At 42.8% G+C, this 12,985-nt stretch overlaps 1 protein-coding gene across 3 annotated transcripts in view; it reads right to left on the bottom strand.

The window, feature by feature from the left end:
• Positions 1 to 12,985, bottom strand: part of sema4ba (sema domain, immunoglobulin domain (Ig), transmembrane domain (TM) and short cytoplasmic domain, (semaphorin) 4Ba) — a 58,036-nt gene that overhangs the window by 18,013 nt on the left and 27,038 nt on the right. For all 3 annotated transcript variants that reach the window (XM_027004585.2, XM_027004584.2, XM_027004583.2), the window contains one exon: positions 671 to 831. In XM_027004585.2, the coding sequence (XP_026860386.2) occupies positions 671 to 831 (161 nt within the window). The remainder of the gene's footprint in view (positions 1 to 670; positions 832 to 12,985) is intronic.

The raw sequence follows: 12,985 nt of genomic DNA on the forward strand, positions 1-12,985 counted from the left end.
CCCTTCCTTTGATCCGTTTGCTGTAGCAACTTCTGAAACTCAGTGCACTCAGTGGAAACAGAAAAGAAGGGAATGAGCAAACAAAGACCTAATTGACTGGCAAGCTCCCAGAGAGCAGGGGGACCTCACTGGGCTTCAGGCATGTTGTCAAGGAAACCACTACTAGACAGCACATGGCATAGATGATATCTGAACATGAATCCCACCTCCAGGACTTCTGAGTTTGTTACAGGAAGGCAGTGGTTTTCCTCATGTGCCACTCACGGTATTAAAGGAGACAATAGAGTGTGCATAGACTTCTATTCTGACCATGCTGCCAACAGAACATCTGCTACACACTGATCACTTAGTTATAGTGATACGGACCACGTGAGTCAATATCTGAACATTCATACCGAGTAGTAATGTTTACCAGTATTTGAATGAAAATGTTTATGGATTAAGCTCCAAGATGTATATGTAGCAAGATGAATATGTATATGTAACAACGCCGTGGTCATATACAGACTCAGTACGTACTACTATACTTGTTATTGTTAAGGAATGTAAACTAGGGCAGTTGTATAAGCGACAGACACAGACACACACGTGCATCTTAGGCACGTGACAATGCAAGCACTCATGCATAACATTCCAGTGCAAATACACACACACACACACACACACTTACATTGCGCTGCAGTTGCGGTCTGCTGATATCGCTGAGATTGAGCGCAAAGAGAGCCTCTCGCGCGCCTACGTATAGCGCGTTATCTTCCGGACTGAGCAGCAGAGAGGTGTAATTGAAGACTCCATCAGCCGAGAACCTCTTGGCCGACCTTTCCTTTGCGTCTGGAAGTACAGATAGAGAACACAATGCAGGGCCAGAGATTCAGAAGATGAGATGAGCGTCCGTAATTATAGTGACCGAGACGCATTCAGAGAAAGCCAAAATGCGGATGCATAAAAGAGTTCGACATATTAAGGCGCTTCCTTCTGGCGAAGATCGGCGCTGCCCTTGAAACTGACATGCAATGCATTCTGGCATGTTAAGAAAAACAAGCACAAACACCACAGCAACAAATAAAAACCTGTTGTGAAATCCTTCCCTTATTTAAATGAGCGCATATGCGTGTGGTCATGCGGAGCTCAGAAACAGATGTTCACCTCTTAATCAAAGACACTGCTGCTCTCTAGCTCATACACGGTTCCTGCAGGTTGTTTCTCTGTTTCCATGACAACAATTTTGCCATCTCCAATAGGCTAGTTTTCCTGACAACCACTAGGAGAGCTGTATTGTCCCAGAAGATATACTATATACTATAGAACATAATAGTAAATAAATGTTTTTGTAGGGCCCAGCTATCCTAATTCAAATAATATGCTAACTGCCTTGTATTATGTTTAATTCATTTCTGATGTTATCATTTGAGGCTATTCACTTAAATAACAGTCCTTGACTAAAAGCACAACTGGAAAGCATGTCTCACTTTAATCACCAATAAATCCCACTATAATAAAGTTGCAATTCAATATGATGCTAGTAATAGCTGCCACCTCTACTGGAACTACTTCCCTTTCTGTGGCTGCATGAACTATATTAAGTTACTGGACTCACTATAAATAGAGTTTACAGTTGAAAGACGTTTACAACAGGTGTGTGGACTCCACAGCACATTACAGTCATGTCCTCTCCACCTTATATCGCAGACTGATTGGAGTTTACTTGTTAACCTATTTGCCATGAGGGTCTTTCATGATTCATTGACCTCAGTAATTTGAGCAGCTCAGCATAATCTTACTCTCTTGGCTCTGACATGCATAGCTGTAGCTGTTTTCTGGTAACCAGCAGGGCTGCATGGTGATTAGTCCTCTGCGTGTTACTTGGATCTGTAGAGGGAAGGTGCCATATTTGGCACTGTGAAGCCTGCCAAGAGTCTGCAAACAGCTTCCTCTGCCTGTCCTCATAGCAGGGGTGAGGGGGGTGAAGGGGCTTAGGGTTGGAGTTGGGGATCGAGGGATGGGGGTTGGGGTGGAGGTTGAGGGGAGTGGCGCGGCGGTTTGGTGATGAAGATCGACTTGCTCACTTCTGGAGACCCTGGGGAGGAGGCAGTACAGTACATTATTAAGGCATGTTTTTCTTTAATTCTAATCAGATAAACAAAATGTATTCTTTGTTCAATGGTTTACACCATTCTAATTTATCAGTTATTAATGTATTAATTTTGGTGGATTTTGTCTATCATTTTGAGTTGTGGTTTTGAGAGCGTGTACGGAGTTATATTATGAAGGTGATGTTTTCTTTGATGGCGCTGAGGGGGTGTGTTTGTGGGTGTAGGAAGATATACAGATATATCGTGTGGTGATAGGAGTCTGGGTCCCCCTCTCCCTCCTCAGAAGGAAACAAAGCTCTGCTCCATGCTGGCATGCATTGGCCACGCTAGGCTTGAGGGAGATTTAACGGAGATTTAGCGAGGCAAAGACAAACAGCATGGCAGAAACCAAAGCAGGGGCTTTGCTGGGATTTGCAGCAAAAGGAGCAGCTCAGCCAGTTATTCTCCAGAGTAGCTCCACCAGGCCTCTCCTCACCCCCAGTAGTGCCCATAGTGAGGTGGGGAATTGGGCTCCATTAAGAGAAGCTCATGCAAGAATGAATGTGTTTTATTCTTGTCTGTCTGCTTCTCTTACATGTGCTATAATTGTTTTTTCAATGTCATGCTGGTACCAAGGTCAAAGGGCCGCCAAACATGCTATTAACGGCAGCGTTTGAAGTGGAAAAAAGTACCGGGCCTCCCTTTATGCACATGTTGGCATGTGTTTCGCAAATCATCAAGTATTACATCCTAAATTTCTAGTGACTATACTATAGAACTATACTATAGAAGATATCACTGATGTTCCCCAATTTATTTACTCAAAGTGACAACCATTTGCCAAGCTATTAATTTGATCATATATAAAAATAATATAGAATATTTTAAAAAGGTAATATCTGTATGATACCATACATTATGCATTGTATACTGTTGTGTGTGTGTGTGCACAAAAATGCATGATTTGATCCTTTGACCAACAACTGGGCCATTCATCTTTACTGATTGTTGCCTGTGGTAGCAGTAGCTACTGAAAAAGTCAAGAAAAAGTCACGATACGCCAAAGAGTAAAATGTAGAAGTGCCAGTACTGCGTACCAGTGAGTACCGACTTGCTTTAGCACTGATTAGCAGGACAAGACAAAATGTGAGTGACCTGGATTATCACCAAGCTCATATAAATATTTGTTCCAGCATGCATCTGGTTTACCTTGAACTGCTACATTTTTATTTCATGTGCATGTCCAAACCCAGGAATTGTGTAAGCAGCTGTAATAAAACATATAAACTTATAAAAAATATATTGTCTAGAACTTTCTGATATCGTCTTCTATGTCATCCATCATATGTTAAGAAAGCCGTTATATATTAGGCTTTAAGGCATTTTGGCCGATGAATGAAAAAACCCGGCTGCACAGTGGAATCTGAGCGCATGCTCCCAAACATCTCTGATTGGAGCAGCACTAATCAAAGTCAGACCATGCCTGCAAACATGATGGAATTTCAGCCTAAAGCAGATCTGGTGACATGATAAATTAAATTTTGTATCTTTCTTTCCATTGTGTATGCAAATAAATCAATAAAATAAATAATAAAATAAAATCCTAGACTTATGGAAATTGCTATGTTGTGTATTCTGCTAGGGCATTGCTAGAAGTGGTAGACCAGGTGTTGATACTGTACTATCACAAAGTAAAAAAGAAAAAAAAAGAAAAATGAAAACAACAACAACAACAACAACAACAAAAACACTACTACTCCAACGTGCCATTTGTTTCTTATTGTGTTCTGTATGTAAAGCCCGCAGGCTTGGTACTGATGCAGCAGATCCTGATTGCAGACTTTAAATGCACTGCACAAGCCATTTGTGCAGATTTGGACTTTCTATTCCAAGCCTAGTGGAAAATGGTAAGTGAAATCTCCAAGCAGATGTTGGATACTAAGACTTCAGCCATTTAAACCAATTCTGCAGAAACATAAGAATTTAAAAGCTGTGTGTGGTGGGCCTGATGAGGCAGTATTTGTAATAGACACAGAGAGAGTCCCCCTCTGGTCTCCATTTCGCAGGGCTTTCTTTCCCCACTCGAAACCAAGTATCATTACCCCCATGCACACTCCACATGTCTCACTAGCTCCCAAAACACACACATTCACACAAACACGAACACAAACACACACGCACGCATACACACACACACACACACACACACACACACACACACACACACACACACAAACATCTCCCTTTATTTCTCTCTCGTCTCTCTGAATGCATGTGTTATTACGGTTGGAATGACTGAGGTCGGCTCCCTGAGGGCGATTCCATGACAATGGCATCTGCCTCTTGGGGCCTCCAAAAGTGTTGCAGTGATGCACTCTGGGAAAAAGGCTTCTCATGTTCCCACTCAGAAGAGTGGGCTGAGTGGAGACTGGAGCCTGCAGGGGTGAGGGGGTGATTAGGAGACAAGTGGGTTTGGTCTACGCTGAAGAGGCACAACATATCATATCTGGTTTGATCTTGTCAATCCCAGCCTCCCTTCCTTCTGCTTTTCTCTCCCTCTCTCTCTGGTCTGGTCTGGTCTGCTCTCTCTCTCTGGTCTGGTCTGCTCTCCCTCTTTTTGGTCTTGTCTGGTCTGCTCTCCTCTCTCTGGTCTGGTCTGGTCTGCTCTCCCTCTCTCTGGTCTGGTCTGGTCTGGTCTGCTCTCTCTCTCTCTCTCTCTCTCTCTCTCTCTCTCTCTCTCTCTCTCTCTCTCTCTCTCTCTCTCTCTCCGGTCTGGTCTGCTCTCTCTCTCTCTCTCTCTCTCTCTCTCTCTCTCTCTCTCTCTCTCTCTCTCTCTCTCTCTGTCTTGCCTTTAGCACTTCAAAGAGGCTCTTCAGGCCCGTCACACATATCTCTGTGCAATTACCGAGTCCTTGGGAAGTGAAGTGGGCTTACTGGATACAAGCCTCAGATTTACAAGATTTAGCATCTGAACATAAACCTGCTGCTCTATCTTTACCAGGTTTCCTGAATGTAGCCTAAATGATATATCTTATTTGAAGGACACATTTTATAGGCCTGGTTTTGCAGAATGAGGTGCCTTTATATAGTCTGTGGCTTACGAAAGCCTATTAAGTATATAACTCCTGTGAGGTAAGGTATATTCTTGCACTGCATCTTTCAGTGTAGTTCTTTCTGGAATACACAATGCAACTGTGCTGATTGGAGACTGGATCCAGGGCATGGCCCCCCAGAAGGACACCACTGTGTATTTCAAATATCCTGATGTCAAGGGTACAAGCTTCAAGAGAAGCAGCATGCAGAAGGCCAGCTGCTCACTTTATTCACCTCCAGCCTCGCCGCTGGGCTCTGTGGTTTACAGAGATGTGGTGTCTGAACAGGCACAGGTTGACAGGGTCTGTTTTGCAGTCAACGATTGTCATCCTGATGTCAGGCCTGTTGGCTTGGCACTAAACTCTCTACAGGAGCTCTCATAGCTTTATCCTCTAGTTCACTGAGGAATAGAGGTGGGGTGTGGGATCGAAGCATAAGGAAAGAGAAACACTGTGTCACAGAAAGAACTTTCATTATTACAAAACCCCTTACACACATACACACACATACACAAAATTACATAATATTAAAACCCTGAGGCAGCACAAGCAATATAAGATCATTACTACCACTATGCAATTAGAAGTCGTTCTCTTTTTTTCCAGTAAGTGCCACTGCAGAATGGATTGTTGTATCCTCTGAGCTCTCTTCACTAATCCATTTAGGGGGAAATTAATTATGTGGCCTTTTAGGGAACGTTCTTAGTTGGAGTTTGGCAGAGTAGAATTCCTAATGGTTCCTCTGCTGTTGCGTGGCCAAAGTTAATTAGAGACAAAGAGCATCTCACTGGAAATCAGAGCAAGAGTGGGGCAGTGTAGCCCAGTGCAGGGTGATCTGGCCATCACTGGGTCAGAGCTCTTAGGTCAGACATCTGAATGGTTAGCTCATTTAAGTAAATGACTATTGCTTTTGATTATATCAGCTTTCAACAATGGGACACTTAGAACATAAAAGCTTGTTTCTCCTATCTGACATGCATGCACGCACAAAGATGCACAAGCAAGCACACACACACACACACACACACACACACACACACACGCACACTTCCATTCATGCTGTCCTCACAGCATCAAGAGAAAACAGTCACTAGTGACTCAACTCACAGAGTCAGTTATGTTGCAAGACCAATAGCTGTTGGAGGAAAGATAAATCTGCGTGTGGGAACATGATGGACATGACTGAGATGATGAGTAAAAGTAAAAAAAATTAAAAATAGGTGTCACGGGGAAATGAGAAAAGCAAACCCTTTTCAGCGGAGTTTCCCCTCATCTCTCACCTCCAGAGCAAGTGAAGAAGCAGGAAAGTCACCACCAGGTGTCAAAACAATGCCAATCCCCTGCTGACTTAAATAAAAAGTTCTATCTGCTTGAATAACTGCTAATATTGTTTCAATAGGCTTGAGAAAAGAAAAAAAAAAGATTTCATCCTTTGCCTCCCCAGCCAAACATTACTTAAGAATTCTGATGTCACCTTTTAAGGGAAAGTTATAGAGCCCATTCCCAGCTGCAGAGTAAATATGGCCTATATTTTCAGTCATCTTAAGGCCAGAGTCAGGAACCATTCAGGAGTTGCGTCAAAGCTTTACTGACCTCCAGCTCTGTCCACAATTCACAGTGTTAAAGTAGCACTGCTGTTTTCTGTAAATTCTGAACTGTTTTGTTTGGAAAAAAAATCCCAGTTTTCCTGAACCTGTCCTCCCCTTTTGTCCCTTCTTCAGCCACTGCTGGTCTGGTTGCTCCCCCTCAGGGCCCTGGGGCACACGTCTCAGGACAACCGACATGGAGTCAAAGATACTGAGAAACATGAGCAGTTTGTTTCCTCATGAGAGTATATGTGTAAAAAAGCAGAATCATTTAGAGATTAGCATATTCTCAAGACAAAACAAGCAGCAAGTTTGGAGACTAAACAGTAAAATATACAGTATTAATATACCATATAAGGACAAAACAGTAATACAAGATCATGTAATGGAAGATTATAGTGGAACATTAAAAAGGAACTTAAGCAGATGTGTGTTCTATCACAGAATTTTCCTTCAACAGAGAACAGCAACTAGAGACTTAAACTAGCAAACAGGTTTTAACCGGTTTGCTTGAAGAGCTTCTCATATTAGAATAAAAGGTGTTCAAAAGGAGAGATGTATACAGAAAAGCATTCTCCTTGTAGGAAATTCTAACATGTGGTTTAACACAAGGCCCTATTCTATCTATACCTTAACTGTAATGTAAAACTCTCTGTGATATCCAGTGGCTTTATTCTCCAGGGATGATTCTAACACAAGGGGACATATTTGATCATGTTGCAATGCAAAAGAAAGCTTGTCAAAGTCACATGCACTCATATAGTAAATGCAATAGAAACAAATGTACTAAGAAACCCTGGTGATAATGATTTACTGAGCACATGGGCAGTAGTGAAAGACCATCTGTAAGCTTTAGTTATGAAACCGAGCTATAAGCTTTTGGGTTGAGGATGCCAAGAGACAGAGAGACAGAAATCATTACAGAGAATAGTCATAGCAGACATCAGCATTTTAACAGGTGACGGTCCTGTGACCCTGTCCAGAAGATGACCTTGTGAGATGGCATGGATCCTATCCCCAGCAGAAGGTTTTTGTCGTGCTGAGGATGAGGATGGAGAAGATTTATTTGAGGAATTCTCTGAGGTTGTGGAATTCTCTGTTTAAGCAAGCCAACACGACTCAGAGAAGACTCCAAACTTCTGGGATGCATTACATCCACACAGACCTATCATCTAACTGCCTCCAGATGGCCAGGGAGGCAGTTTCATCCATGTTTTAACAGCTCTAGAAATAAACAACTTTTTCTTTTTTTTACTTTGATTCACCTAGGTTTAAAAAAAAAAAAAAAATCAAATCCTTAGAGCTATGAATTCTGCTTGGTTCCATGAGAAAACCCAATGATGTGCTTGGCTTCTAAACTCTATAAGCACTGTTTCATAAGCCAAGTTAATTAAACTGTACAACACTGTGAAACCTAGAGAATAGGGGTGCGCTAGAGTAAAGCAGAAAGTGGTGTTTCATACATCCATGGCTTTCAGCACTTGAGATGCAGTCTCAAAAGGTCTGAACATTGTTTAATCGTCCACGTGACTATATGCCTGGACCTGCATGAAACACCATCTCTGATATGCTCCAAATGGATCCACTCCAAACTTTTGCTTATGCTTAAAAATCCTTGCACATTGACATTATCGCCACCAAAACTCCCTTCCCTCCAAATCTCCTGCCCTTGGCCAAAGAAAACAAATGGAACCCACACTGTATGCTGTCCTTCATCGTTTTTGTGCAGACCATCCAGAGGAAGTGGTCAGCTAAGTGCTGTGGGTAAACCGTAACCTCTAATGCAGAGCTGAGCAAGTACCTCACCCAGTTGAGGGGAAGCCACACTTCTCCAGGGGGAGTGTGGCTTGGGAGGGCAGGACAAGCTCCTCCCTCAGTACTCTCGCTTGCTCCCACACACCACAGAAATGGAGGAACTACTCTACAGCCTTTGGTACGACAAAGGAAACAAGGTTTAGTCTGCAGTTGTAAAAAAAAATTAAACGAAATTAAATATTCGTCCACCTGCTGTAATGGTGTCTCTACTTGTCTCAAGGGAGACAAAAAAAAGCAATGATATGAAATATAAATGTGAGAATGGAAGAGCAGCGTGATGCCGGGGGGGGGGGGGGGGGTGCAGAAACATCTGGCAGGCATTAAGCCATCAGATGCAGGGGGGTAGGGTTCGTCAGGAGATTGGTTAGATGAGCTATGAGGTGCTCGTGTTTGCTTAGGAGCTGCTCATGGGGATCGGCTTATTAGCAGGGAAAACTGGATGCGAGCACTGAAGCTCTAGTGATGACTGAAGTTCTGGGTAGGGCAAAGCTTGATGAGCAGAACATTTTATAGGCAGTCCGAGCATGTCTCAAAGACAGGTGAGAGACAAACACTCAGGGCCCAAGCAGGGTGAATGTAGTTATTGCCAACAAAAACTGTCCAAGGGTCAAAACAAAAAGTTAAATGGCCTCAATATGCCAAGAGGGTAAAGTTACAAATTTCATGAGCAACATGGCAATATTGCATCAGCATTTTATGTGGGAAGTTGCTAAAAGTTATTAATTGCAGCATGTGGGTATGTATACTTCCTATCCTGTAGGCATGGAGAATGTTCTTGGCAAGTTTCAGGTTTGTGTAAGTGCTGAAATGTTTTTGCTATTTAAATGGGTAACACAATTTTTCCCAATAAAATACAGATCCTGGAAACACCTTAGATTGTGCAATGTAATGTTTTCATACACTGTGAAGTCCAATGAATCAGAATCATTAGTCAATCAGTTAATTGTTCATGAACTGAAGGGGATTGAGTAATACTGCTTTAAATCATGCTGTAAATTAGATGTAAATGTTCTGTGGTGAAGTCACAACCTACCATGCATACTTTTATGAGAATGCATCTAAGGACACACACACATAGAACATATGAGCTTGTTTCTACTATCTGACATACGTGCACACACACAAAAACACACAGGAAATCAGTACTAGAGCTATATGCATACTATTTTTCTCTGAACTTCTTGGCCACTTTACCAATGTCAAGATCAAGAGAATTAAAGCAACATAGTGAAAAAAAAACTGAATTGATTTTGAGCCCTATAGATAACTTTAATTGGCCAGCCCCTCGCTGCTATTGCATAACATCAGAAAACAACATCTAACCCAGAACTCCATATAAGTACTGTTGCAAGCTATGATTTGTGACCTCTGCTTTAGGGTTAACAAAACAGTACTTCCAAGAAGGTAAACAAGAGAGATTCTTTTTTCCTCGTGTTGTGGTGTGCCGCGTGCTGCAGCCAACTGAGTTCCAGCGCATCCATCTTTTCAGGAATGTGGCTCATTCCAGCCAAAGCAGTACCATCTGGCTGCTGGCCAGAAAGCCTATGCACTCCGAAGCCTGCCAGAGGCTTTGCCAGAGCACATCTGAACTACCCTGGCTGAAGCCCTCTGAGAAGCAGCCAGCTCTGGTACATGCCACGCACACGCACGCTGCATCACGCTCGACGTATGCGCTGTGTCAGTTCACCTTACAGCATATGCACTGGAAAACCGTCCTCTATTCGACCCAGCTGTCATTTTGATTCATTTCCGCCACACTAAATCAAGAGGCACCAAATAGGTCACGGATGGAGCGCAACGTGTGGACAGGTCGGGGATAGTAGGTGCTTTTGGCCCCGGTGAGGCACATGTCATGCTGCGACTCTGGCTTCAGCACAGAGAGAGATGGCTGGGTAGGCCATGTGCCTTGGTGTAATGTGCCTCCTGGGTCTGTTTTTCAATAGGCTCCTAGCGTGTGACAAGCTTCGCTGCACTGGGGCATATTATAAAGAGGAACAGGAGGCGGAGCAGTTTCTCTTCAATGAATCTCTGATCCGTGATAGGCACATAATGGGGAACAAGCCAGTTCACACCATGACACACACACACACACACACACATACACACACACAAACGCAAACGCGCACACACACAAACACACACACACACAGAACTACCCATTCATTATTCACGCTAGATTAGTCTCTTCATTAGGCAGGGAGGTAGAGGGAAAGGGGGATGAACCAAAATCCTCAGACCTGCTCTATGCTGCTGGGATGAAGGCACATGCCTACCGTATGTTCTGGAGCTATTTACGTGGCTCTATGGCCAGGCAGCTGAGAGATGATCTCGAAGGCACATCTGTGTGCGCATGTTGTGTTGGGTGAGTGGTCGGGTGGAGACTTGTCGCAAACTGTAGCATATATACACACACACACAAGCACAGACAAGAAAAGAGTCCATGGTATTGTTGGCTCTTGAAATCATTCCTTGACAGTACTCTGTGTGACTTTGTTTGACTCCCTGATCCAGGGAGTCAGTGCGACTTGAGTAGTTTCCTAAACATGAGTGCTTCAGCCCTGGAACAGTTTTGTGTGGGTAACCAAAGCCTTTCATGTAGTAAAGGAAGCTTATTATAGTGGTGCATATTATAGTGGCATTTTAAAAACCACAGCAGCTGCAAGTGTGTTTTACCATCAGCATATAGGGTTATGTTCTTCATGTGACATTTCTTAAACATGAAGAAGGTCCTTCATAGTGTACCAGATCTCTTCCTGCAAGCGTATCTGCATAACATTTAGTGCAAATGGCATTCTTAGCGATATAATTACATCCACAGATGTGGATATCCATCTACAAGTCCTCACAAAGGTCAGGTTAGATTTTACACAAGATAGATGATCCAAGCAAACAGCCAATCACCCACTGACAAAAAGTAATGAAACAGGAGGATTTCTCTAGCTTTAACAGAGACAAGAAGGTCTCAATAAAATAAAACACTTTGACATTTGTTTTTAGATTGTAACAGTGCTCCACAAGAATGAAGAATCCATTTGGAAGTCAACAATTTTCCTTCTTGGAGAAGAGAAGAGAAGAGAAGAGAAGAGTGGAGCAGAGTGAAGTTATGATTTATGGTGTTTGAAATGCTCCATCAGCATGGTACAGCCCGTTGTTTGTATGAAAATGGCATGTGAAAGAGATTACCATTACAGATCCTCAAAGAAGCAGTAGGCTTGTGCAGACAGGCACAATTCTTGGCTTCTCTCACTGATTTTAATCCATGATTGGGAGCAAGAGTAGAAAAAGGTGCAGGCTAATATTGTGGCAGCACCATCTGGGCTTTATTGTCCAATGTGTCCGATTGAGGATGCATAACAGTAGCACTGCAATTCAGCAGTTATAAAAAGATAATAATTTGAATCAAAGTCCACTACTAAATTTAAAGAATAAAACCATGCTTCCATTAGCCCTAGATCATATACATTTGCCTTTCCTTTGGGACAGAAATTCCTTTCCAGATTCCCTTTGCATTTACTTGTGTAGTATAGTACAGTGTTACACATATTCACCTACTAGAAACAAACACTGTTGACTAGCCCCTTAGGCAAAGGACATGAGACAAAACTCTGGATTAAATTATGTAGGCTGTGGTATTTCCTAATTAACTTTTTTAGGACATATTCTGTGTTCTGGAAGCCAAACTTAAAGGTCTAACTATTACAGACAAAGGCAGATATTTTCCACAAATAACACAACCTCACTCACAAATGCTGTTCATATTGCCTTCCTAATGAAAACCATTAACACACTACTAACACAGCCAACACAAAAGTTGCTATAGTGGCTGATGTTTACAAGCGACATCTTGCATTGTTGAGAATAAATCAGATTACAATACACTAGCTGCCTTAGCAATCCACTCTGACCAGCCAGGACCTGAATGGACCTACCCTTAAGAACCCACCATCAATAGAGTGGAATTAAGCAGGCTTTAGTGCAACTGCAGTCTAGAAGTAGTGTGATACATGGCTAAGAATGAGTGGAGCTGAACACGCAAAGGGGTGGGGCCCAAGTTCCATATGCCTTCAGAGAATTCCTCCACAGCAAGACTCTTCACTTTTCTTTGCACAGAGAAAGTTTTTCACAACTGATTAGTACTAATGGAAGTAAAGGAGTAGAAAGGAAGAGCACAGCATCTGAGGAGCCTGTTGGTTATGTAAAGCAACGTTTTGTTTCTGCGCTAAAAACACGCACACTCGTATGCACGTGCTTACACACTCACAAGTACACGTTGCGGAAGGCATTTCTTTGCCTTCATTGTCAAGGCAACTGGGAGGACTCTCTCCTGTTTTATCATCACCTCAGCAAGTGCAACTGTCCATGCGAGAAGCCTTGCGGTGGTCTAGAAGACTATACAGTGCTGCCTGTTTCAAAGCACCCA

Source organism: Electrophorus electricus, chromosome 4 (assembly GCF_013358815.1).
Source record: "Electrophorus electricus isolate fEleEle1 chromosome 4, fEleEle1.pri, whole genome shotgun sequence".
Lineage (NCBI taxonomy): Eukaryota > Metazoa > Chordata > Actinopteri > Gymnotiformes > Gymnotidae > Electrophorus > Electrophorus electricus.